This window comes from Halichoerus grypus, chromosome 5 (assembly GCF_964656455.1).
Source record: "Halichoerus grypus chromosome 5, mHalGry1.hap1.1, whole genome shotgun sequence".
Lineage (NCBI taxonomy): Eukaryota > Metazoa > Chordata > Mammalia > Carnivora > Phocidae > Halichoerus > Halichoerus grypus.
This window is the reverse complement of record NC_135716.1, coordinates 10,945,862-10,973,720: the sequence shown is the minus strand read 5'-3', so window position 1 is coordinate 10,973,720 and position 27,859 is coordinate 10,945,862. Positions and strand designations below refer to the sequence as shown.

The 27,859-nt window shown below is 46.9% G+C and overlaps 1 protein-coding gene across 4 annotated transcripts in view; it reads right to left on the bottom strand.

The window, feature by feature from the left end:
- Positions 1–1,551: 1,551 nt before the first annotated feature.
- The window catches only part of ADCY8 (adenylate cyclase 8), a 233,870-nt gene continuing 207,562 nt past the window's right edge, over positions 1,552–27,859 (bottom strand). For 3 of the 4 annotated variants that reach the window (XM_036067359.2, XM_036067356.2, XM_036067358.2), the window contains 5 exons: positions 23,077–23,235; positions 15,038–15,184; positions 6,418–6,510; positions 4,915–5,029; positions 1,552–2,107 (listed from right to left, as the gene is read on the bottom strand). In XM_036067359.2, the coding sequence (XP_035923252.1) occupies positions 1,620–2,107; positions 4,915–5,029; positions 6,418–6,510; positions 15,038–15,184; positions 23,077–23,235 (1,002 nt within the window). In that variant the 3' untranslated portion in view covers positions 1,552–1,619. Of the gene's footprint in view, positions 2,108–4,914; positions 5,030–6,417; positions 6,511–12,158; positions 14,054–15,037; positions 15,185–23,076; positions 23,236–27,859 lie in introns of those variants that run through there. The other variant, XM_036067360.2, reaches the window with a different exon arrangement.

Genomic DNA, 27,859 nt, shown 5'->3' with positions numbered 1-27,859 from the left:
TCAAGCCCCTTTCCCCACTCCCCTGCTTTGTGCTTCGCTGGATACCATAGTCTCTCTTCTGCCAGGGGGGTTCTCACCTGAGATATATCAGGTAGGTATTTCCTTGAGAGCGTGTCCACTGGACCTAAGTTTCTTCTAAATGGCCTGCTGTTAAGAGTCAAGAATTTAGAGAATGGTTGGGATTTCATACTTCTCCTTCCATTACTTCAACCTTGTACATTCCTCCAACACAGAACTTACCAGAGTAGCTCAGTGTTTGCAAAGATGGACTTAGACGAGTGTAGATTCTTAGGGAAGAGATAATGCATCTCACTACATTTCGTTTTCCTTTTAGTAGTGGACACAGGAAGAGCCCTTTCCCTAACGTCCCCTGTAGTGAGTGGGGCCAGTGACTGAGCTATGGCAAGAATGTGCCACCTCCAGGCTGGGTGCCTAAGACCTTCTGAGCGACGCCCCTTCCTTCCTGTCTTCTCTTCAGCTGGCTGGACATAGAGGATCAAGCAGAGCGCTCTATGTCCCCAGTGGCAGGAGGTTAAGTCCTGAAATCATGGCATGGAGCAGCCCCCGCACCGCCCCGACTTGTCCAACAGGATATGAATGAGAGAAATCTCTGTGTTTTAGCCACTAAAGTGGGAGTTACCTGTGACAGCGGTCAGTGTTGACTGACCGATAGAGTTCTGATCCTAGTTCGGCAACTAACTACACCATCTGGGAAAAATCCTTTAATTTTCTGAGCTCTCTCACCTGCACGAAACTTTCCTGGGAGTCTTTGAGGTCAAGGGACAAAGAGGGTGTAGGATGCAATCTTCCCAGGAGAGGGTGTAATCCACCTGCAACCACTTCCCAGACCATGACCTTGTCACTGTTCCTCCAACAGGTCGCATGGGCTTGATCCCACTTCTGGGCCTTTCCGATTCTTTCTGACTCCTTCACTTTTCTCCCGGGGTGCTTCTTTCTCATCGTTTAAAGCAAATCTTCAACACAAAGGCCTCAAAGAAGGCCTCTTTGTGGATTCCAGCTCAATAGCCTCCCTGACCCCCAATTCTTTATCCCCATTGGCCTACCCAATTTTCTTTATTGCTTCTACCCCTAACTGGAAGAAGACCATTTATTGGTTTATAGGAATATGATCTATTATCCCCACCCTGAATGCTAGCTCTACGAGGGCAAGATTTTGCCAGGATTTCTCTGGAGCTTAGGAAAGCAGAGGCACATTGTAGGTGCTCAATATATGCTGGTTGAAGGGACGTACAAGGTACTGTGGGGATTACATGAGGTCATTATGTAAAGAGTTGGGCATTGGGCCCTGCACACCGCAGGAGTTCAATAAATGGCAGGTGTGTCGAATGTCTGTTTACACGTCCCTCTTTCACACTCAACTGTGAGCCTCTCAAGGTCAGGGACCGGACCTTATTTATCTGTGCTTCCCAAAGAACCTTGTACATAAGAGGTGGTCAATAAAGGTCTGTGATGGAAGAGAAACTCAACTCCTATCTTCAATTAGTATAGCCAAAGACCAACGAAACCATCCTTGTTCTAAAAAAAATTAAACCTTTTTATTAGTATATTTATTTTATATATAAAAGAAATACAAAAAAAGAAACACAAAGAAAATGCTTTTATGGCAAATCGGACTTGTCGGTGCCTTCAGCTTGGACTCCAGGCTCTGGCCCGCTGGGTGTCAACAAAGTCCGCCGGTTGTAATGACCCTTGATAATCCCCGTGTTGTTGTTCTCGTTGAGGAGCTGCTTCTGCCTTTGCCTGTTGAGGGACTGGACAAGGCCCAGGACGACCGCGGCCAAGGAGTACTGCCCGGGCAGTCTTCTCGGGGGCAGGATGAATGGGTTGGGTTGGACTCTTCCCAGCAGAAAGTACGTCTTGATTTTTCCTTCCTGTTCACTGATGCCCTTCACGTAGATCTCCCCTCGGTAGTCAAAGGCAAAGCCCTGGTCCTTCAGGATGAGATAGGTCTCCTCGGGGACTTGGATCCTGCCGCTGACCCCTGTGCTGTCCATTCGACTTGCCAGGTTCACGGTTTTGCCCCAAATGTCATACTGTGGTTTCTTAGCGCCGATAACGCCAGCTACCACCGAGCCGTGGCTGATGCCTGCAGGTGACCAAAGGAACAAGAGGTGAGAGAAGAGGGACATCACTGAGGTGGCTGCACCCCAGCCTGGGACAGTGACCAGCGAGGGGGTGGTCTCTGTGCTTAAACTGCAGGGCCCAGATCCCACCTCAGTTACTCATTACGTGTGTGGCCTGCGTCCGTTCCTTAGCCTACGTGGACCTCACTTTTCCCATCTTCAAAGTAGAAGATGAATCAAGATGATGGAAGTAAGGCCTTGGCATGGTGCCTGACAACCAGGGGGGGCTCGAGAGGAAATTATTACTATTCTCACATGGACACTGACTTATCGTGGCTGCTGGGACAGATGGAGCACTGGACCAGGAGTCAGGACATCCGGTGTCCTCCAGCCTCTTCTGGTACAGTACTCTGAGAGCTCGGGTAGAACTTTTCCTTCTCTGTCTGTGTCCAGGTCCTGAGCATCATTCCCTGGTCCATGGCAAAAGCCTCCCACCCGGCCTCCCCGTCCCCTGCCTTGTCCTCTGCAGACCATCCTCCACACCACTGCCAGAGCGGGAGGGCTCTTGCTGGGGTGCATCTGATCGAGTTCCAACCCACTTCAACACCGCCATGGCTCCTTTGGCCTACAGGATGATGCCCATGCACCTTGGAACCTGAGCCAAGGGCCTCTCGAATCTGGCTCTTGCCTGCTTTGTCAGCCTCCTTCACCACCACCTCCTTCACCACTTCACCTTTCTTTGCATTGTACCCACCCCGAAGTGCTAGAGTTGCCCTCACCTGCCGGCCATCAAGTACCTCTGTGCCTTTGTCCCTGCCCATCTCCCTGCTTGGACTATCATGTCTGCCCAATCCCACTGTTTATTTGGCAAATGCCTTTGAAGACAGTTTCAATGACTCCTCTTTCATGGAATGTAGGCTTCTTTTAGGAATAATAACATTTCACTAATGTTGGTGGGCATATATGTCTCCTTCTAGTAGACTTAGAATTTCTCATGTATTCTACCTGACTAGACACCTGCCCGGGACCAACACTGTTCCAGGCATGGGGGAAATGGTGGAAAAGAAAAGAGACATAGCCCCAGCCCTCATGGAGCTTACCTTCTACTGGGGAGAGACAGAAACAAAAAAAAGCAATGTATCAATGAATCATAAAGGCTATAAAGAAAAACCAGTCGGTTTGGAGGGAGAGAGAGGTGGGAGGGGGCATTTTGGAGGAGGTGGTAAGGGAAGGCCTTTCTAAGCAGACATCTGAAGACAGTGACAGGACAAGCCATGCAGATATCTGGGTTAGATCATTCCAGGCAGGGGGAAGAGCAAACCCCTCCCAGCCCCACACAAAATCAGAGAGAAGTGACTGAGAAATCGGAGAAGTGGACCTTTCAGACCGTGTGGGAGTTACAGGGATGGAGATCTCTCCGTGATTTGCAGAGCACTTATAGACATCACCCCATCTGATTCCACGTTACTACCGCAAGGTGGGGGCAGGGGCGGGGGGGCGGGGAGCGGGGGTAAATAATATCATGCCCAGCTTGCACATGAGGAAACTGACATTCGGATGGTTCGAATGGCTTGCCCAACATCATAGAGCTGGTCGCAGCGGACCCCAAACACAAACTGAGATGCCCAACCAAGTCGGGAAAATGATCTTCTAACCTCTGAATGATGCCAGCACTCAGATTTCACACCAAGGGTCGGCCCTGACCCCAGCAACATCTCCTGCTTTGTTCAGGGTTGATGTTCTGCTTTTTTAGTCCTGGTTCAAGTGTGTGGTCAATGATTTCAGAAAGGACACATAGGGTTGATGGAACATGTGGGAACAAGCCCCGAACATCCCAGCCATAGATCCAAAACATAAAATAGGACTTCTTTTTTATTTTGGTGAACAAAGGTTCGTGGCATTTGTTAGATCTGACAAGTCAGATATTGGCATTTCTTGACCCTTGTTTCTTGAAAGCTACTCAGGGAGACCTAAGTCAGTCAGATGACATGCTGGCCGAACACCGCAGTGAAGGTTGTGCCAGCCTGCAGCCTGGCAGCCAGAACGTCACTGGTCTGTCCTGACGTCCTGGAGCCCCTGCCCGAGCGGCCATTTGGCTGTGTGATCATAAGTCATTACTCCCCTTCTCGGGGCCTGAGTTGACCCACTATGGAATGAGAATGCGGACTAGAGCAGGGGGCCTTCACACCTTGCTGGAGGGGGCCTTGGAGAATCAGCAGGGATGCCGAAGACATTGACAATTATACACATTATAAAAGGTCACTATTCACATTGCCATGGTTTCAGTTGCACTGTTGCGTTGCTCCAGGGTGTCTCTAAGCTCAAGGAAGGGTGAGCTGTGTGGCCAAGGAAGAGCCAAAAGGCTTTCTCTGTCCCTGAGCAACATAGCATCTGACATCCTTGGGACTCAAATCCTGCTTTTGTTTTAAGGCATTATCCAAAAGAACCAGGGAGCAGCATCCTGACCAACAGCATCAGATGACATGAAGTCGGAATGAAAGGACAGACGACTCAGCTCTCTCCCCCAACAGGGCCTTGTGTGGATGGGGTACCACACAAGTAACTTGGAAGAACAGTAGCTAGGGCGTAGTGTTTGCTGTGTCTTTCTGCACACGGGCCAGTGTCTCTCCCTGGCTTCCAGCACCCTGAGTGAGAAGAAGGCCAGACTGGCCTGAGCTGATGCTCCCTGTCCTTGGTAAGGTCACACTGAGCCTGCTGCTTTTCACAGGAGAAAGCTACCCATGGCCCAGGGCATCGGGAGGGTCTGATGGAGCCAGGCCAGCCAGCTCTGTGGGGCCCCCCACTCGCCACACCTCTGGCGGCTACTCACCAATCCGGAGTTCGAAATTGTTGAAGGAATGCTTGTTGATCTCCTGTATGCTCTCGGTCAGGGCGAGGGAGAAGTCGGCCAGGGCGCACAAATGTCCCCACTTGTCTTCACATTGCTGGAGCAGAGGGGAGAGAAGAATTCATTCACTGTGGCGAACGTGAACCTTTCTGCAGCAGGGGCCTGTCCTATGTCCCAGCCCCCCTGCGCGTCCCTGAGATGGAGATAACCAGGTATGTGAGCCCCTGTACACTCAAGTCAGCAGCGTCCCCGAAACGCGGGATGACGGGAGATGTGCTGAAGCGAGTGTAATATGCGTGGCTCATCATATTCCTTTCCCCACATCTACACTTGTCCTGTCGGGTTGATGCACCATGCATTCCTGGGTACCCTTACGGTATGTATGTGTGTGTGTGTGTGTATATGTTTAAGTGCTAGGAAATCTCTATATTTCCTTTGAAGCGCTCACACCGTCTGTTCAAGGGATGTTTCATATAGACATTTGCTCACAGAACTCCTGAGGGAAGAGCACAGTAAGCCTCTGGGCCTCTCTGAACCTCAATCTCCTCAATTATAAAATGGGGATTCACATATATGTCCTGCCTGCCTCCCAAAGATTGCATGAGATTGTGTATGTAAAAGCACTTTGTGCCCCTCCAGAGCACAGGTTGGTGAATCATGGTGGGCCAGATAGTAATATTTTAGGCTTTGTCATGGTTGCTCAACACCACCATTTTAGCTTGAAAGGAACTAAAGCTAAACTATGAATAAATGGGTATGGCTGTGTTCCAATAAAGTTTTATTGACAAAAACAGATGGTGGATCAGATTTGGCCGGCTGGTTGTACTTTGTGGACCCTGCTATAGAGCGCCATGCACGGGCTTCCAATGACTGGTTTGGGTGTCTTCCCAGGGAGTTGCTCGTGGAATGTTTCTAGGTTTTTAGTTGGAAAGCAAGTGAAGGAAGGATGAGAGGAAGAAATGAGGATTCCTTCTTCCCAGTAACTTAGACTCATATCCACGTAGGCTTTTGCGTGGGGAGCATGACACGGTCTCAGGTAACTCATCCACTAACGCTGGAAGGTAGGTGCTGGTATTCCTACCTGACAATAGTGCCTGGCCCACAGTCAGCCCTCAAAAGAGTGCGAGCTGTTATTCTTACGTACTGTAAGAATAAGAAAACAGGCTGGCAGCAGGGGTTTGATAACAGCTACAACTAAGTCATAGCCAGGGTATTTCTCGGCCCTGATTTTGTTCATCAAGTCAACAACGAGGTTCAGAATGGCGCCTAGAGGTTTCTCAATCATAACGAAGCATCGTTACACCCAGTAGACCTTACTTCCCACGGGAGCAAATGTACATCACACAACTGGAATATCCAGTTCATCAGATTCTCTCCCCACCAGTCCACATGCAGCCTGGTGATGGTAGCCTCACTGCCTTCAGCGACATGACAACAGTGAGGTGCCTGCCATGTAGTGTGGCCGTGTGCAAGGAGTTGCTTTACCTGTTTTTCGGGGGACAGGCCTGACACGGCCATGTAGGTGCTGCCAATGGTCTTAATCTTTTCAATGTCCTGGAACCGGTCTTCGCCAAGCAGCTGAAATAGATCCAGGCAATGATATTAGTCCTGGTGTTTATTCTTCCAGAAGACGGGGTTGCTTTCCTGAAGAGGCCCCCGGCTCACAATGAGGACTACCTCTGCCTGGTTTAGCATCCTCAAGACAGCTACTTTTCTCTCTGAGAATCATGCCTTTAGGCAGTCAACGTACGTTTACTGAGCACCTGATAAGTGCCAGGCGCCGCGATGGGTGCACCCAGATACTCTTTAAGGAGTAGATCTGTTTCAATGAATCTTTGAAATAAATGGTTATTTTATTGGTTCAAAAAAGAAATCACAAATGTTCCCCAATCCGAGAACAAATCTTTTTTGGCTACACCTTCAACATGTATTTGGAATCTTAACACTTGCTGACAGCATCCCGGTCTGAGCCACTGTTGGCTTACACCTGGTTGTCGTACCACCATGACCTACCTGCTCCCTCCCTCACCCCCACACTCCTAGCCCGGCAGCCAGAGAGATCCCATTCCACGGCAAGTCAGATCATGTCCCCACTCTGTGCAAAACCCTCCTGTGGCTTCCCATTCTACTCCCCCCAACAGATGTCCACGTCCTAATCCTTGGAACCCGTGGATATGTTACCTTCCATGGCAGAAAGGACTTTGTAGATGTGATGAAGTTAATAATCCTAAAACGGGGCGATTCCCTAGATTAGCTGGGTGCACTCCACGTAATCACAAGCATCCTTATAAGTGAAAGGAGGAGGCAGGAAAGGTGGAGAAGGCAATGTGAGGGCAGAAGCAGGAGTCAGAGGTGTGACTGCCGGCTCTAAAGATGGGGGAAGGAGCCACATGCCAAGGAATGCCGGTGGCCTTTAGAAGCTGCAATGACATGGATTCTCCCCTGGAGCCTCCAGAAGGAACACAGCCCCGCTGACACCTTGATTTAACCTGTGAGATCCATTTTGGACTTCTGACCTCCAAACTGTAACATAATAAATTTCTGTTGTTTGGAGTCACTAAATTGGTGGTGATTTCACTTGATCTTAGCCAAAAGGCCGAGAAGCGATTAAATTGGTGGTGATTTGTTACAGCAGCAGTAGTAACTAATACAGCAACTATCCATTGATCTTCTGCAATGTCTCATGAACAAGATGGGAGGTCCCAGCCATCAGAGGGTTGACAGCCCAGGCAGGGGCGGGACCACATGTTAAAGAAATAATCACACAAAACGTGCCCTAGTTCAATTCTAGTAAAGTGCATGATGGAAACATACAGGGTGTAGGAACGAGGAGAGTGGAGCATTTTGTTAACATCTGGAGGCTTCCCTGAGCAAGTGATTTCTAGCTTCACTTTTAAGAGCGAAGAAGGAAAGGTCTTTCAGCGGTGGGTGCTTGGCTTTGTGTGCTGGGAAGCTGGCGCCATGGAAAGGGTTAGGGGGAGCATCCGGACAGAGGGGACAACACGAATGAGGGCTGGAGGTTGGGGAGAATGCATGTTAGGTTCAAAGAAGTAAGAAGAGGGCTGTGGTTATTTTTCTCATCTTAAGAAAAGTCCTTGTGGACATCACATTTCTTTTGCTATAAAAATCCTCAAATTGTCTCTCCTCACTGCCTCTAAATTCTTCCCTGTGCTTTTCTAAATCCACTACAGACCGGCATCCCGAGTCCCCCCTTAACACTGACATTACTCTTGTTCAGACCTGTGACGACCGTTCCCATTGCCTGACCACTGGCCTCACCCTGCTTGGCCCATCAGCAGGATCTGACCAGTTGATTTTGACACCTTTCCCACGCACGTGGTTTCTGCCCACTCATGGCTTTACTTCCATGTCACTGGCAATTCCTCAGTCCCCTTTGCTAGTTCCTTCTTATCTTCCTTAACTCACGGTGTCGGTGGCCAAAAGGCTCAGGCCTCAGACCTCTTCTCTTTTCCATTTTAACTCACTCCCTGGGGCTCCTGGGTGGCTCAGTCAGTTGAACAGCTAACTCTTGATTTCGGCTCAGGTTGTGATCTCAGAGTCATGGATCGAGCCCTATGTCTTGCTCCATGCTCAGTGGGAAGTCTGCTTGAGATTCCCTCTCTCCCTCTCCCTCTGCTCCTCCCCCCACTACATAAATTTAAAAAAATCTTAAAAAAATAACTTACTCCCTTGCAATCTCATGATGGCTCATGGCTTTCAACACAACCTCTTTGCTGAAGATTCCTAAATGTATGTGTTTTCCCTTGACCACCAGACTCTTTCTGCACAAAATTGCTCAGTGACATCCCTGTTATGGGCCTCAGAGGCATCTCTAGCCTGCCATTCTCAAAACTACACCCTTGGTCCTCTACCCACCTGCTATCTTGATTAATGGTGTCTCCACTTTTCCAGTTGTTCTGGATAAAAACATCATAACCTACATCCAACCTTTCAGGAAATCCTTAGCTCACCTTCAAAGACATCCAGATTCTGACTGTGTCTCACTACCAGCCCCACACAGGCCACACATCCACGAAGCCAGCCCTGAATGGAGGATGTAGGTTCAAAACGCAAACCTCCCTGGCTCCCAGGGCTAAGTTATAGCCTTTTATTCCCCTATGTTGGCAGGTATTTAGCTAGAACTTCTGGTTTTCCAACTCTCTGTCTCCCTTTAAGACTACAATATGCTCAGGGCTCATGCAACAGGTGGGTCAGACCAAGAAGATGAGATGGGTTTTCTACACACATCTTGCTATGGGCATCCTCTCAAAATTAATCTGGAGCTAAGAAAACATGAAAAATTCTAGCTGGAGAGAAATTCTTCTGGGAAACAAGGAAAACTGGCAGATGCTTTTGTGATTTGCTTTGGGGTGTGTGTGTGTGTGTGTGTGTGTGTTTGTGTGTGTTTGTGTGTAGCCCAATTCACAGCTGAGGCGTCCTTTGTTTATTATTTTTGTTTCTTGAAGCCACTGTTCTGCTCTGGTGAAGGTTCCACCAACTGCACCCAGGAAAGGAAGAGGTTGGAGCATCCTGCACATCCTCAGCCTGGGATCATGTCTGACATTCGCCTTCACACACCACTAAGCAGGTTTGGTCTCTTAGCAGCCCTGTGGCTGTTAAAATATTAGCTCAGGGATCTTGGCATATCTTTGGTTGCCCATCTCCCTCTCTCTGCCTCCTTACAACTGCCTTTCCCCAGCTTCCTGCAGGGAGGGGGGGCCCTTCCTTCCTCTCTTCTCTCGGAACGACTTGGCCAAGGGCCAATTTCAGGCCCAGGAAAAGCTGCCTCCTCCTCAGAAGTCAATCAGAAGGCAGCAAGAGGCTTCATTATTTCATCGAATGTCCATGCAGCAAATGTATCGGCCATATAGCTAAAAGCATCTGGGGGCATAATGCAGGTCTTAATCAGCCCCTTTATTATTTCGCTTGTCCGCACGGAGTGCCGAGATGTGGGAGCATGCTTCGGCTTTCAACAAAGCAGGGGCTGTGGGGAGAGGAGCCCCGGCATTGGGTTATTGCAAACCCAGTCTTGGAGCATGTGCTCCATGCAATGTCCTGCTTTCCTCTGAGCCAAGAATGAATGTCACACGTTCTCAGGTTCCCGTGGTACTTTTATCAGCAAAAAGAGCAGCATTGTTACTAAAGTCAGCACCAGGGCATCTGGCTGGAGCTTAGCCAGGGCAGAACGTGGAGGGTCTCTCTTGACACAGAGGAACAAGGCACGTCTGGGTGTCCCAAGGACCCACGTGGGGAAAGCTGAGAGTGCTCAGGGTGGGCAAGCCATGGAATGTTCCTGCTGACTGCATGCTCTTCCCTCTTCCTCCTCTGACCCTTCTCTTCTACTTCTTCCCCTTTCCTCCCCTTCTTTCCTTTAAAAAAAATAATTTAAAATTTAATTTAGTTAACATATACTGTATTATTAGTTTCAGGGGTAGAGTTCAGGGATTCATCAGTTGCATATAACACCCAGTGCTCATTCCATCACGTGCCCTCCTTAATACTCATCACCCAGTTACCCTATCTCCAGCAACCCTCAGTTTGTTCCCTAGGGTTGAGTCTCTATGGTTTGTCTCCCTCTCTGATTTTGTCTTATTTTATTTTTCCTTTCCTTCCCCTATGTTCATCTGTGTTGTTTCTTAAATTCCACATATGAATGAAATCACATGGTATTTGTCTTTCTCGGACTTATTTCACTTAACATAATACCCTCTAGTTCCATTCACATCATTGCAAATGGTAATGGCTGAGTAATATCTCATTGTATATATATACCACATCTTCTTTATCCATTCATCTGTTTTTTTTTTTAATTTTATTTTATTATGTTATGTTAGTCACCATACAATACATCATTAGTTTTTGATGTAGTTGATGGACATGTGGGCTCTTTCCATAGTTTGGCCATTGTGAACACTGTTGCTATAAACATTGGGGTGCAGGTGCCCCTTGGAATCACTATGTTTGTATCCTTTAGATAAATACCCAGTAGTGCAATTTACCCCAAAGATACAAAAGTAGGGACCCGAAAGGGTACGTGCACCCCGATGTTTATAGCAGCAATGTCCACAATAGCCAAACTGTGGAAAGAGCCAAGATGTCCATCGACAGATGAATGGATAAAGAAGATGTGGTATATATATACAATGGAATATTACGCAGCCATCAAAAGGAATGAGATCTTGCCATTTGCAACGACGTGGATGGAACTGGAGGGTATTATGCTGAGCGAAATAAGTCAAACAGAGAAAGACATGTATCATATGACCTCACTGATATGAGGAATTCTTAATCTCAGGAAACAAACTGAGGGTTGCTGGAGTGGGGGGTGGGGTGGGAGAGATGGGGTGACTGGGTGATGGACACTGGGGAGGGTATGTGCTCTGGTAAGTGCTGTGAATTGTGCAAGACTGTTGAATCTCAGATCTGTACCTCTGAAACAAATAATGCAATATATGTTAAGAAAGAAAAAAAGAAGAAGAATGTAGCAGGAGGGGAAGAATGAAGGGGGGGAAATCGGAGGGGGAGAAGAACCATGAGAGACGATGGACTCTGAAAAACAAACTGAGGGTTCTAGAGGGGAGGGGGGTGGGAGGATGGGTTAGCCTGGTGATGGGTATTGAGGAGGGCACGTTCTGCATGGAGCACTGGGTGTTATGCACAAACAATGAATCATGGAACACTATATCTAAAACTAATGATGTAATGTATGGGGATTAACATAACAATAAAAAACAATACCCAGTAGTGCAATTGTTGTGTCATAGGGTAGCTCTATTTTTAACTTTTTGAGGAACCTCCATATTGTCTTCCAGAGTGGCTGCACCAGTTTGCATTCCCACTAGCAGTGTAAGAAGGCTCCCCTTTCTCCACATCCTCTCTGACATCTTCTTTTTGATTCTCCCTCTCATCTCTGCCCTCCTCTCTTCTCTCACTTGTCCTCCAGTTCCTCCTCCTCCTCTCCTCCTGGTCTAAAACCCAGCTCCTGGACCAATCAATCTCCCCCTCTCCTAGCAATCCAACTTCCCTCTGCAAAAACCCATCTCTACCACTAGGGGCGCTGTCTTGTTTTGGTAAGATACCAGGTGTCTACAAATTGGGGCACGGAGATGCAAATTTAGTTCATATTTATTTATTACAATTTAAATACATGCTCGTGAGTACTTTTGGGGGATGGGGGACTATAGAGTTTAAAATAAAACAGCCTGATGGCTCAACCTTCAGTCAGGTTTTTTTTTTAAATACAGTTATTTTAATTTTTTTTAATTTAAAGATATGTTTTGGATTACACTAGTTTATCTTCACCTTGCTATTTTCCAGCTTGTTTTTGTCCCCCATTAATTAATTGATTGATTGATTGATTATCCCTTTAGCAAATACTTAGTAAACATCTCCTATGTTCTAGGCATAGTGCTAGTCCCCGAGGACTTAACAAGATACATAAGCGTTGGGGCTCCTGGGTGGCTCAGTCGGTTAAGCGTCTGCCTTCAGCCCTAACCCTAACCCAGGGTCCTGGGATAGAGCCCTGCATCAGACTCCCTTCTCAGCGAGGAGTCTGCTTCTCCCTCTGCCCTTCCCCTGCTTGTGCTCTCTCTCTGAAGTAAATAATAAAATCTTAAAAGAAGACCAAGATACATAAGAGTATAATTTCTATCTTTATGAGAGTATGGCCTGCCACAAAGAGCTGGAATAAAGGTACTATTATCATGGAATCACCCTCCAGTCTCCACAATGCAAAGCCCTCCGTATGAGTACACTTACCCCTGACATCCCGTGTAAAGATGATTCAATCATCTTGTCCCTCACTAGACTGTGAAGCCATGGAAACAAGAAGTGACTGTGTCTTATTTATCTCGATCCCCACCCCCATCCCTAGAACAACTAAAACGGCCATTGTTGTCTTTTTGACTACAAAACTGGAACCATAAATGACAGTTCATGGCTAAAAACCAGAACAGTATGGTGGACCTGGGTTCATATGTTGACAGGTGGCAAAACCTGGGCTCTTTCGGTGTCCCAGAGCCTCAGTGTTGCTTATTTATAAAATGGAGGCTAATAATTCCTACTCTGTGCGTTTCGCTGAGGGATAAGTACCGACTGAATGTTATATATTGAAACTGTTTTGCATTTGTGGCAACACGTGGTAAACACCTATATCAATAAGATGGGTTTCTGCCCCAGAACTTCATGGTTAGTGGGGGAGGCAGATCTGTACACTGAAGGGTTTTAGGTTCTGTGATGAAAGGTTTCAGAGTATAAGTTTTTCATCAAAATAGGAGTGATGACATTTACCTAGATAGAAGGGGGATTAGAAGAGGTGTCAGAAGTAGAGGTGATGTTTGGTTTTTTTTTTCCGCATAGTTTCCTTTTTTTTTATTATTATTATTATGTTATGTTAGTCACCATACAGTACATGATTAGGTTTTTTTTTTTTTTTAAGATTTTACTTATTTATTTGACAGAGAGAGACACAGTGAGAGAGGGAACACAAGCAGGGGGAGTGGGAGAGGGAGAAGCAGGCTTCCCGCTGAGCAGGGAGCCCGATGCGGGGCTCGATCCCAGGACCCTGGGATCATGACCTGAGCCGAAGGCGGACGCTTAGTGACTGAGCCACCCAGGCACCCCAGTACATCATTAGTTTTTGATGTAGTGTTCCATGGAGATGATATTTGAATGGATTGTTTAGTATTAGGTTTTCTGTTGGCCATGGAGTTGAGGGAGACAGGAAAGGGTATAGTGAGGATGGTATAATTTGGGGGCAGAAAGAGCAGAATGTGGAATAGCCTGGTGGGCGTAAAGGCTTGTAAGCCGCTGGATGGTGGGTGGGGGGCCGGGTGGCACTCAGTGGGAGGTAAGACCAGAGAGGGTACAGGACAGCAAGTGCAAAGCCTCAGGTGACCTTACAAGGAGTTGGGAGCCACTGATGGCCTTTAGGTTTCAAGGGGTTGTGAAAAGATAGTTGTGCTTTTGGTGATGGCGGAGGTGAGGTACAGGAAGGGGCAGCTAGGGAAGGCCGCAGCCATCCAGGGAGAAGTCAGACGGCCGAATGCAAGAAGATGCTGAGGAAGGGCAGACCGAAGAGCCATCAAGAAGGAACCCACAGGACTCAGTAGCTAAATGGAACCTGGGGATCGAGGGAGAGGACATTGAGTGATGTCGCAAATGCTCTTGGTGCCCCACGTACATCTCCTTTGTGGGGCCATTCTCAAGAATGCCATGAGGTCTGGCTGCCGACAATGCACTGCTGTACCCTTTTTTGGAGAACTGCCTTGGGCCACGGGGAGCCCCCATGCTGGAAATGCCTGGAAGTGAGGCCACCACCCCCCCACCAAGGGGCAGCCCACAGCCAATGGTTGACCAACACAGGTGTACAAAAGCTTGGCCCCCTTGCCTCAGCGTGAAACAACTCTGTGGTACCACTTACGCTCCTGAGCTCCCCAGGGATCAGGCTAGGAGGCTAGACCTCAGCTGAACCCCCATCTTTACATGGCCTCTTCCCTAACGTTTTCTCGATGAATCGCTTCCCTTCTCAGGCCTGGGCAAATGGATAGACAATGGTGCCTTACTTGAAGCTAGAAGATTGGGGTGGGGGAGGTTCTTTCCTGCCAAATCTATTAATGTCAATACAGTGCCATATGAGTATATCCCCCCATGTCACGTGTTCTTTACACTTACGGAGCCTAAAAGGAGAAAACATTATCTGGAGCACATGTATACTTGTGTTTAGGTCTTTGACCAAATGCGAATTCATGGTTTGATCTCCGGCACTTTGAGCAGATGGAGAAATGTCCCCATCAGTGCCCAGTCTCTGAGATGCTGACGCCTGCAGAGCAGCGGCCTCCAATCAAGTCCTGGTTTTGCCATTTGATGGTTGTTTGCCATTGGGTTAGACTACCCAGCCTCACTGACGCTTCTGATCTCGATCTCCCAGATGGAAAAACAATGGTGTTTATCTCACGCGGTACTTAAATTAGCTAATACATGTTTGTGTTCATACTGCAGCCTGGGGTTCTGTGAGTACCAACCGTGGCTATTGCCACAGCGAATGTGATGCTAGGACAACAGTGATGCCCACCGGGGCCTGTAGGTTTCTGAGGCTTTGACTTACCTCATCGAAGTCAGCAATGATCTCATTCAGCAGGCGCAGGCATTCCACTCCTTGGTTATTCATTTCAGTCTGCGAGTAAAAGTCTGCAAACCCCGGGATGGAGGCGAACATCACTCCGACGGCATCATAGGATTGAGAGTACAGCTCCTGCAGGGGCAGACACAGGGAGCCACAGCTGGTCATCAGAGGTGAGGTTCTGCAGTGATGCTCCCCCGTGAGCACGTGCACCTGCACCCATGCACAGGTGCCCACGGAGAGCACAGAGAACGGGGCTCTGACACTGGCAGGTCAACACGGTAGCCACGCGCACTGGGGCTGTTGACAATTCATGGTCTCCAGCCTCGGCTGGGCCCCGAGTTCGGACTGCACACCCTTTGACCTTGGTTACCTTCCTTCTCTGTCGTCCTAGCAGCGAGTCCAAACCCTCACCACTGTCCCTAACTTCACCCCCCACTCGATTCCTCTCAAGAAATGATCTCGTCTCTTAAGTCTGTGGCAAAAACTGAGCCTCTTGGCAGTGACCCAGCACTGTTCCAATACTCATACTTGTGTCTACGTTCATATTTATTTTCATCCCCTTTGCTTCAACTGCAGACAATGCATTTTCCTTCTGCTGAAGGTCAACATTTCTACCAGATGTCTTGAGAACTCCTGCTTCTAACTTCTTCAGCAGCTGCCTCCTGCGGTGATCCTTTTCTTTATTCCTTCTCTCCTCCTCCTTTTCCTCCTCCTCTCCCTCCTCCTTCCCCCCTCCAAATGTGCCCTACATGGAATAGTATGACACCCCCTGGAACCTGAACACACTTGTGACCATCCACCCGTCTCTCTTCCTCTTTGCACAAACTTCCCAAATGAGTTCCCTCCATGGCCTGTCCCCACCCTGGCAGTGTTCATTCACATGTCAGGCCGAGATGAAGTGACTCTGGAGCAGGTCAGACTGCCGGCCAAAGTGGAAAGAAAAAATCACTGCGTGGCATGGGTATTGGTTCATGTCTTCCGGGACACCTATGCAGGTCGGTGGGGTCACCCTCCCAAGGCCACGAGTCTCTCTTGACTTTCCTTGTTTCAGTGATGCTGCATTTGCGTTCCTTATGCCTGGCTCCTTCAGAGATGCCTTTTTGGGGCTTACCTTCCATCTGAGATGTTGGTGATGGCTGTGGTTCTGTCCTTGACCCACGGCCAGGTGCAAAGTTCACACACTTACCCGGGCCATCTCGTTTACTCTCCACCTTTCACCAATATTCAGGTGGGACATCTTCTGAACTCCTGTCTTCGAGTCGGCTCCCGTTCTCAGGCTCTCAGCTGCTGGGTCCCAAGCTAGGTTGTCCTCATACTCTTTATAAATGCCACACCCCAAATGCATCTTCTGTCCACCTAAACCTGCCCCCCTCATGTTCTCAGTGGGTGGCACCAGTGTCACTGAGTCATCAAAGTTAGAGATGCTCAGAGATGCCTTGACGTCAGCCTTCTTCCCCATCATGTTTGGATTCAATAAATTGCCAAGTTCTGCTGGCTTTCTTTTTGTCTCAAGTATTTTTTTCTGCCCCCTCTGCCATTGCTATTTATCAGGGCTACCCATTTTCCTCCCCACACTGGGTTCCCTGACTTGTTTTGTCCCATCCCGAGGCATGTTCCCCATGGTGGCCGCAGTGATCTTTTAAAGACAGAATATTGACCATGCCTCTCCCATTCTTCAAACCTGCAGTGGCCCACAACTGCCCTCAGGATAAAGCTCAAACACAGCAGCATGCCATATATTCATATATGCATGCCCTTGCCTCCACCTTTCTCTTCAGCCTTATTGCCTGCGATTCCCTGCATCGGACCTCATGTTCCAGAAACATTGTACTCCTGTGTAAGGACGGTAGCAGATGCTGCAGGTGTCCTGCCTGACCGCCTCTCTCCCAGAAGTCCAGCTGTGGGTGCTTGCGTGGCTTTGCATGGAGCTTTTCTCTGACCGCTAGAGGGCACTCTGCCCCGTGAGCAGCGGGCTCACTGCTCCAGGAAATTAATGTCCCTAGGGTGCTGCTCTCAACCAGTGACTGATGGCAATGGCCTTATAGTCCTCAGCTCCTTCACCCCTTGGGCCAGGTTGCTGTGAGGTATGCTATCGACATGTCCCCGAATTCCCAGTGGGATAGGGCTCCAGTGCCCCACAGAGGTAACTAGTCTGATAATGCCTCATTTAGCCCTTCCCTCCCTTCCCACTCTCCAGCCTGCCTGGGCTTCCCAGAACCACCTCCAAGCGAATGACTTTCAACCAAATCCTTGTCTCAAGGTCTGCTTCTGGAAGAGCCAAACAAAGACACACACACACACTTCTCACACTTGCATGCTTTGATTCCTACTGTCTGTCCCTTGACGGGACATGTCCTTCCTTCTTGAAGTTAGCCTCCCTAACCAGGCTAACCTTGTTTTCTGCCTTCGCTAGCCACGTAGATACCATGTCTGCTGTGAACCTTCCCAGACCCGTAGCTGGGGTCAGGAGGCTGAGCGCAGCGCCGTGGCCGCACCCGGGTTGCCGGCATCATCACCTACTGTCTGTCTCTTCCTTTAGCGTGAATTCCACGAGGCAAAGACCCCATGCCATTCATCTCAGTGCATTCTAATCAGCCAGTTCATATTTTTTGGATGCCTGCACTATCATGCATGCTGTTTATAGCATCTAGTACAAGGTAAATGCTCTAACCTGTTGAAATTAATTACTCCCTGGTCTTTGCAGGAAACATCAAAGCTTACCAAGCGCTTTCATATGAATTCAGTGATTTAATCCTTGCAGTGATCCTGTGAAATAGGCACTGATTCTTATTGCCACTTTACAGATAAGGAAAATGAGAGAGAGAGAGAGGAGTTAAGCTGTTGTTCTGGATCACACCACTAGCAGTGGACGAGCCAGGGTTGGAGGACCTCCAGGGCCCTCCCCATGCAGCACACTTGGGCTTGTCTCCTCTGGCTTTCATGCCCTTGGTCTGAGAAAGATGGTGACCCTGATTCAAGATCAGTAAGTCTTGAGCTTCAAGTGTGGATGAATCTGAGTGAGTACTTTCACTAGTCCTCGTCCAAAAGAGCACAGGCTGGTGGTGACTGGCTGCCCTGGGTTGGGTTGGGCAGGGCGTGGGGAGCGCAGATCATGGCCAAAGAGCAGAGCCATGGCACGTGGCTCTCAAGGGGTGGCCATTCACCTTGGCCTTGAGCAATGGAGTGATACCCCGGAAGGAGCCTGACTCTGTTTTATCTGACTCCTCCAATTGGCTGTGATTTGGAGGAAAAAAAAAATCTGTTTATTACATATTATATTAGTTTGTTCAGGCTGCCATCACAAAGTGCCACAGACTGGGTGGCTTAAACATAGAAACTGATTCTCTCACTGTTCTGGATGCTACAAAGTCTAAGATCAAGGGTCAGCAGGGCTGTTTTTTTCCCTGAGGGCTCTCTCCTGGACTTGGAGATGCAGTCTTCTCCCCATGTCCTCACATGGTCTCCCCTCTGGGTGTGTGTACAGCTTAATCTCCCCTTGTAAGGACACAGTCAGAGTGGATTAGGGCCCTGCCCTAATGGCCTCTTTGGAACTTAATCACCTCTTTAAAAATTCTATCTCTAAATACAGTTGTATCCAGACGTACTGGGGGTTAGGACTTCAACATATGAATTGTGGGAGACACAATTCAGCCCACAACACCCATTATTTCTATTTTCTGTTTTAAAACAGAGAGAAAAGAGAAAACCCTATCAGAGCCCTCTGAAACTCAGTCCATAATGACCCAGTGGGCCAGCTTGCCTCCCACTTCTGCCTGGTGATATATAAATGCTGCTGTGATATAAAGGCGGGTTCCCAGGGGTTTCTCATCAATCATTTATCTGCCTGAGTGTTCTCACAAATCCTAGCTCCTCCCAGCCTCTTCTTAGTTTTACTTCTCAGCCTCTGCCAACAACCGGAATGTTCTGATTGCTTATACAACACAAATAATGCTAATAATGTCAGCTACATCCATGGAGCGCTTCCTGTGTGACAAGCATGACACAGAAGTCTTTACACACATCACCGTGTTGAATGCTCACAAACCAGGACCTAGATACAGTTAAGATCCTGGTGTACTTGTGGGGAAACTGAGGCACGTAGCCATTAAGTAATTCACCCAAGAGACAGAGCTGGACTTCATGCCCGCCCAGGCAGTCTGACTCCAGAGCCCATGCCACTGGGGCTGCTACTAATGCTAATAAGCAAACACCATGACTGCAACCACCACCCCAGTAACCACAATAATAATCAGGATAATGCCTAGGAATAAATGTCACTGGGACTGGAAACTGGATCCGTAAGTCCTTCTCAATGGATGGTTGATTGGACCTGTGGTGTTGGGGTTCCCAGTGCATAAACTTCAAGACCTATGACCTGAGTTCAGATCTTGACTCTGCTGCATCCTATCAGGGGTTGGAGGGGTGGGACTGGGGTGGGAGGAGGCTCAGTCCTCTCTGTCAGACACTATCTGGTGAAGAAAGTGGCCCTAAGGAATCAAACCCAGGGCAGTGGGCTTTCAGGTGCACCAGGTGGCCTATCTATACCGAACCCACCTTGCACTGGGCTGTGTTGGGCACTTCATGTGTTCTCACCCGATTTAATTCCCACATCGACTCAGCAAGGTCTGTATTATTTCCTATGAATCAGATGAGGAGATGTACTCAGAGAGGTTGGGTAAACTGCCCTAGGTCACACAGCTAGTTAATAACAGAGATGGAATTTGTGCTGCACACAAAGGAGATGAGGGGTTTGGGGGGGCATGGAAAAGTGCCAGCCACCTGCCTACACCTTTAAAGACAGCCCCATTGTTCAACTCTCCCCAGTCCACTGCTTTGAGTATGCCATCTGTTTCTTGCTATTTTGGGCTCAAAGAACATAAGAGCACTGTAAACTGGGGAGGGACTGATGAATATAGAAAAGCTATTACTGTTCTATCATCCTCTTGGTCTGGGCTTCGTAGAGGATTTTGAGCATATGCACATTCCCGGCTCCACCCAGATACCAGGATGAAGACTTAGCCAGCTCTTGGCCCAGGGCACCTAGCCTGCCTGATTCCAGGTCCTGTGTTTCTTATACTGAGTTAAGCCACCTCTCTGCAGGGGAGAAACAATGTCTGGGGCCGGTTGACTTTATTAGCATCCTCAGGTTTCTGTGCGAACACCACCGCCTTGGAGAGACCCTCCGATGTCAACCCCACCCCCTTCACCTACTCTGTTTTCTTACTCAGCTTCTGTCCGAGCAGGACTGATCACTACTGGGCACTATCCTGTGTATTTATTCACGTTCATATCTATCTGCTCATGAAAACGCATGCTCCATATCGGCAAGGACTTTTCTTCTTCTTTGTTCACTGTTTGACCCCCAGGATCTAGAATGACACCTGGTACATGGTTTCCCTCAACAAATTCTTGCTGAGTGAATGAGTGAATGAGTCAGTGGGTGGGGGGCTCGGATTGCAAAGGAACCAAAAATATAATGATGGCTCACCCTTATCAAAAACAATAGCAATAACCCAGTGTGTTCCTAAAATGGGCCAAGCACCATTTAGATGTTTTATGCATAATTATTCATGGAAACATTGTAGCAACTGGAGCAAGTTGCAAAGAACTGTTACTTTGCAGGTGAGGAAAGTGAGGTCCAGGGGGATTCATCCCTTGCTCAGTTCCAGAGGTAGTGAGAAGAGGAGCCAGGATTGAATCTAGTGCATCAAGCTTTTGAGAATACCACACAGCTTTTCTATACCGAACCCACCTGGCACCAAGCTGGGCACTTCATATGTTCTTACTCAGTTGAGTTCTCACACTAAAGTCAGCAAGATTGGAATTATCTCCTCATGAATCTGATGAAAAAAATGGGTTCAGAGAGGTTGGGTAAGCTGCCCTAGGTCACACAGCTGGCGAGGGGCAGAGACAGAATTTGTGTTGTATGCACTTTGCAGCACCGGGACACCTGCCCTCATTAGTGTCCTTTCTGCAGGTCTTAGAAAAGCTACAATGAGCAAGTGGGTTTCCCGGGACTCAGCAACAGCTTGACACTGATGACCCAGCTCAGGGGGCCTCATCTGTGCGAAAGTACCTGCCCCGGGGTGGTGAGCACTAATCTAAGTCAAAAGTCCAGCGGAATAGCAGAAGCTTCCAGAACATATGTGGGGTGACACAGCCGGAACCATCTGGACAGGATGTCCCAGGGGGCAAGACTCTGTCCACCGCCCTGTGTTTAGATGGTTTGAGTCATTGCTTATCACTGCTGTCCCTTCTCTCCCGCTCAGGCCCTAACGGCAACGTGGGACAAAACACAAGATTTAGCTTTGAAGTTGCACAGACCTGGGTGTGAATTCAAGCTCACTACTCACTAGCTTTGTGTTCTTACTTCTCTGAGCCTCACTTTCTTCTTCTACGAAATGGGGATAATCATTCTTATCCGTGAGCAGTGTTGTGGCCTCGTGGAGGCTGGGCCCCAAACTCACAATGTCCAGACCCCAACCTTTCAGACGTTTGTATCATAGTTCAGATTTGTAGCAAGAAGAGAAGCTAAGAATGCCTCTCACAATAACAAAACAGGTTATTGGGAGTTCCCACAGATTACAACATTCTTGCCTCTTCCTCTGTCACCCCTTCTCATGTTACTCTGTCTGACACACACACACACACACACACACACACACACACACACACACACACGCTAGTCTTGCCAAACCCCCAGAGGCACGGTCGGGGCAGTGCAGCACAGAGGGAAGAAATCTGTGGGGCTGGATTTTTTTCACAGCTTTGCTTCCATACAGGGAGGCATGTCATGGCCGTCTCTGAGCCCCCGAGTCCTCGTCAATAATGTGGGGTGATGAACTCTCCTCTTAAGACTGTAACTAGAACCAAAGATCGTTTACATCAATTGCTTATCTCAGTAGCTGAGATAGTGCCCAGTGCCCAGAACACGGCAAGTGTTCCGTAAATGGTTATTTATAGAGTGAACATTCTCTAGGCCATGTCAAAACTTTGTGGTTAAGCCTGGTCAACTGTGAACTATTTAAATATTTAAAACCTCAAAGAAGCATGACAAGACATTGGATTGAACATGTCTTCTATAATTAAGGCCAAATCTGTCATTTATTTTGCTCATTGGAGGTCTGGCCTGGACCACAGCTGATGACCTCAGCATCTCGGGGGGTTTCCTTCCTTTCAGGATAAAGCCAGTAAATTCTTGCTCTTCCCCCCTGGTCCCAGATACCTCATTGTTTTGGTGCTTTAATTGAAAAGCAGCTTTCTTTTCATTTCTCTTCTGGTTTTCCCTCTGAGGGCTCCAGTGTTTCACCTGCTCCTTCTGGTGGTCATGGTGGATGCACAACAAGTCTCTCTGTTTTCTTGGCTTTGTCAAGAAGCTCTTGCAACAAAGCCCCTGACCTTAGGGGGCCTTGAGAAAAGCAGGCCTGAAGCTGATTCCAGAGAACTCTGTCTGTCGAGGAGGGTGGGCGGTCCTTGGATGTGCATCCAGGAGACCTCCGGGGTCTTGATGCATCAAGATTATTCAAGCAGCAGCTTATTCATTGCCTTTACTTCTCTTCCACTGATCTTGCTGTGGTGGCTTGGGTGGGAAACGGACCTGGGCGGGGTCTCTCCTAGTTCTACCCTCAGGCAAGGGTCACAAACCCAAATGTCTTCAGCATATCAGCAAGTAACATCAATAGTAACATCTTACACACATAGGGAGAGACACTGGAGATCCCACTCCACGGATACACAGAAACATGTGCACAGACGTGTATAAAACTCAAATTTCAATCTAGTCTCGGGATGGAGCTCAGATGAAGTCCGTCTTACAGATGTGGTCCCTGGGGCTAGGGAGGCCCTGCGTAGACCTGGTGGAGCTAGGCAGTCTGGGTGGCCTGGCACTCTGGGGTAGCAGGTCTCTATTCTCGGGTGCTCACGCAAGGACAGTGGGATTCTCCCAGAGCTCGGGACCAGTGTGTCCAACTGCACCCTCACCCCCAACACCCCTCCTCACAACCAGACAAGCCTGGGCTCACCTCATTGTCTCGGTCTTTCTCCAGGAAGTGGCGGGCCACGTGGCTGGGTAGAATGTTCCGGAGCATGTTCTCATTGTGTTCCCTCAGCTCCTTCATCTCGTTGATCTCCTCTTTGGCTTGTACTCGCCAAAGGAAGTCAAGGCGGGCTGTGTACTCCAGCTGCCATGCGTGAGAGAGACAGAGAAGGAACGGGTGAGATCTCGGGGTACGGGCTCAGGTACGCAGGGTGGGAGGCTTCTCTGGAACCCTTCACAAACAAAAGAGAGCCTGAGCTGAGCATGCTGAGGGGCATTTTGCCTGATGCCGAGAGATGGGAGGGTGATTAGACTCCACGGGGCTGTGTACCTTCCCTTCCTACCATTAAGGCACCTATGATTTTGTGATTGTGTGATTATCTGGGGATGACTGTGTCGTCTACTAGATTGTAGGCACTGTGAGGTCAGGAGTCCCTTCACCTGCTCAATGATATCTTTACCCTGGAGCACCGTGCCCAGCGCAGGGGAGATGCTCCGTCAATATTTGTTGACTCTACAAATAAATTCCAGTGATAAAGCCAGCTAACACTTAGATGGTGCTTGCTACGTATCAGCTATTATTCTAACCAATATACATCCATTCACTCCCTTCATCACACAACAACCCTGATAGGGAGGTATCATTATCAACCCTTATTTTGTAGATGAGAAAGTCAAAGCAAACAGGGCTGAGTGACCTGACCACAGTCACACACTAGTGAGGGAGGAAGCCAGGGCTGGAGGTAACGCCAGAGTCCAACTTCAGAGTCTGAGCTCTTTATCACTAGGCAAGAAGAAGAAATGAATCGAAGGATTGCGGATTTTAAGTTATGACACAGATGTGCCTTAGAGTCCCAGTCCCACATTCAAACGCTATAACCTGGACTCGTGACTTCATCACAGATTCCTCATCTCTACCACTGGGATGAAGACTAATGAGCATGCAGGACTGGAAGAAGAATTACTTAGGAAGTTACAGAGAAGGCAGGTGGCTCACAGTAGGTACTCAATGCACATTATTAGTTCCCCTCTGTCTTAGTTTCCCTGCACTGGAGGGCAGACAGCTTCCTTTTTAAAGAATCTCCTATACCATATTTACCACAGCTTTGGGGACGCCATTATTTCCAAGTCTGTTCTTTTTTTAAGATTTTATTCATTTATTTGTCAGAGAGAGAGAGAGTGAGCACAAACAGGGGGAGTGGCAGGCAGAGGGAGAAGCAGGCTCCCCGCTGAGCAAGGAGCCTGATGCAGGACTCGATCCCAGGACCCAGGGATCATGACCTGAGCCTAAGGCAGACTCTTAACCGACTGAGCCACCCAGGCATCCCTATTTCCAAGTCTTTAACTGTCAAAATGGACAATACGCTGCATGGCCAAACACATGATTAAATGTCCTGAATTCAAGGGCTTAAAACATTCAACTAGTTCCTTTCCTTTGTCTTAGGTGAAAGTCTCAGTGGATGGTAAAAATATGGAAAGACAGAGGCACAAGATAACTCCCTCAGCAGAATTTGTAACAACAAAAACTGGAAACAACCCAGGTGCTCATTTTGTTGGTCCAATAAACTATAAAAAAAGGGGAAAACTGTTTTTCTATACTTTGATGGACTAGTCTCCAAGGTAGAGAAAAGTGTGTAGAGTATGCCACCTTTGATCTAAAAAGGGAGCATCTAAAAAAAGAGCATGGATGGAACTAGAGGGTATTATGATAAGCAAAATAAGTCAATCAGAGAAAGACAAATACCTTACGATTTCACTCATATGTGAAATTTAAGAAACAAAACAGATGATGGGAAGGGAAGGAAAAATAAAATAAGATGAAAATAGAGAGGGAGGCAAACTGTCAGAGATGCTAGACTCTAGGAAACAAACTGAGGGTTGCTGGAGGGGAGGGGTGGAGGGATGGGGTAACTGGTTGATGGGCATTAAGGAGGGCGTGTCATGTAATGAGCACTGGGTGTTGTACGCAACTGACGAATCACTAAATTCTACCCCTGAAACTAATAATGCACTATATGTTAACTAAATTGAATTTAAAATAAAGAATTAAAAAAATAAATAAAAAGGGGGCATCTACTTCTCTGTCTGTCCACATGTATGTATTTTTCTTTATTTATTGGGAAATTGAAGAATAAAAGGTCAAACATAAAAACTCATTACCACAGAGATGAGGAAGGGAGAAAATAGGGTGGAGAAATAGGGATAGAATTTAAAGTTTTAAAATTATATCTTGTTTTATAAACTTGGCTATTGAATCATGGAAACATTTAACTATAAATTATAAAACTAAATAGTTGTTTAAAAAACTCTGTTAAAACAAACAGACAGACAAGCAAATGAATCTATGCATATAACCACATCGAGAAGAGATATTCCAAATATATTTAACACAATAATTTGATGACACATTTGTAGAGGGAAATAGTCTAGGATAAAAAGAACTCAAAAAGAATCTTAAAACCATTTATAACAATCATATTGTAGGCGGCAGTGTCTGTCATTGCTCTTAGACTACTGCATGTGAATTACAGGATAAATCAAATGGGTAATTGTATTGTTGTCACTGAGAACTGATATTTCTGGGAAGAGAAAAAGGAGATGCAGATATAAAATTGATGGGTCTAAGCCAAAAGTCAATAAGTATTACTATGAACTCATGGTATGTACATATTTCCTACTTGGCCCACTGATATAAAAGCCTAGAAATAATGAAAATCTAGTAGCAGTGGGAACTCCCAGTGTCCAGACTGTGGTTTCAAAATATCAATTCCTACAAAAGTGACCTCACACTCTTTGCAGAAATGGCCGAAATTTAGGGCAGGAAACGTACAAGCCTGGATCATCTTTTCACACCAGAAAATAAGAAGACCCCCAGAGACGATGGGGGGTTATGTAAACAGGCTCCCACGTGTCAAAGATGTGACAAATGGAGCTTTAATAAGGATAGTGATTGCAATGGATTGAAACACAGGAATATGGTAGCATGCCTCAGTTCACAATGACACTTAAGACACACAACCTCATTGATCATCTCTGAATGGTGCTTGGGGACAGGCTGACTGGGAAACTTATGGGGAAATGCAGTTACAGGGAAAGAATTAATCATTTATCCTGCCTTTGCTTTATGAGCTGTACTTGGAGGAGTAGGCTCTCCTTCAAACTGTATTCTAGCTAATGACTCATGGACTATTGATAGAATGGAGATATCACCACCTATAAAGTAAATGAATAGAAGCTATTCTTGTCAAAAGTTGCTAATAGAAAAAAAGAAAAGCAGATATTACGTGCCTGTTAAAAGTAATTCACAAAACCAACCAATAACATATTTTTGTAGAAAAAAATTGAAACTGAATCTCACCAAGTTTCTAAACATAACTACCAATACAGGAAAAACAATGGACAGAGGAATGTGTTAAATGCCCTAAGAGGATGCAATCGACAAACTCTAAACTGGGAAGCATTATAGAAGTTGGACGACTCTCACAAAATGTTGCCAGAAAAAAAGATATAGAGAGTTATCTTATAAATTAACAGACTTAGGAGATAATCAATCAATGGCAATACACAGATTTTATTTGCGACCCAAATCAAATAAACGAACTTAAAAATATAATTATAAACCAATTAAGAAATTGAAACAGTGCCTAGAGGCTTGACAATGCTAGAGAAACACCATTTTCTTTTTTAAAGTGTCTAGTAGCATTGTGATTAGGTTAAAATTCTCTATCTTGATTAGATGCATATTGAAGCATTTACAGATGAAATGACAGGACATCTGGAATTTGCTTCAAAATAACTGGGAAGGAGTGATGAGCAAAATGAATAGAGAGATAGACGAGAAAAGACATAGGAGCTAATGACTGTTGAAGTTGTGGGACTATTATGCATTTCATAAACTTTTGTATATGTTTGAGATTTTCCATAAACACAAAAATGAGTGGAGGCAGCATGTTGCACAAAAGAACGCTGGTCTTAAGGAAGGCGTGTATTCCAATGAGCACTGGGTGTTATACACAAACAATGAATCATGGAACACCAAAAAGTAATGAAGTACTGTATGGTGACTAACATAACATAATAAAAAAAAAGGGAAAAAAATAAAATTCATATTAACTACCAAAAAAAAGAAAAAAAGAATGCTGGTCTTGACTGTTTTGTGGTATGACTTTGGGAAAGTCATTCAACCTCTGGTATTTTGGTTCCCCTTCTAAAAAAATAAGGATAATTGTCCCCATCATGTCTAGTTCAAGAGGCATGGATAATATGGATCTATTATATGGACCAAATCACATTCTGCATGCAAAAGAATTCTGAAATGTCTAAACTATAGATTTATAAGGTACTACTTCAACTTAAGGCAGCAGTGGATAAAGTCAGATCAAGGCTGTGCTTTAGCTTTTTTCCTTCCAGATTCAAGAGCATCAAATTTTAATTTGTCAAGTTGTAGGACAGTATTTTCTTACCCAAATGAAATGTTTAGTTATCTCCGTTAAAAGTGCATGCTTGGTTGAAGCAGATCACTTTTTATTTATTTTCTATTGAAAACCTTTCATCTGGTTGAATTCAGCTTGGAAACACAGGTAGGGAAACCTTGAGTCCTGGAGTTGATTTCAGCCAGGATTTTTCAGTTACAAGTTAAGAACACACTTTGCATTTCAGCCAGGCGACGGCTGGTCACTGCGCTGAAGACATGTCCATAAGGAGACTAATCCGAGGACAGCTCTGTCTCTTGACAAAGCAAGTCTCATGCAGGCAGGCATCGCTTATTT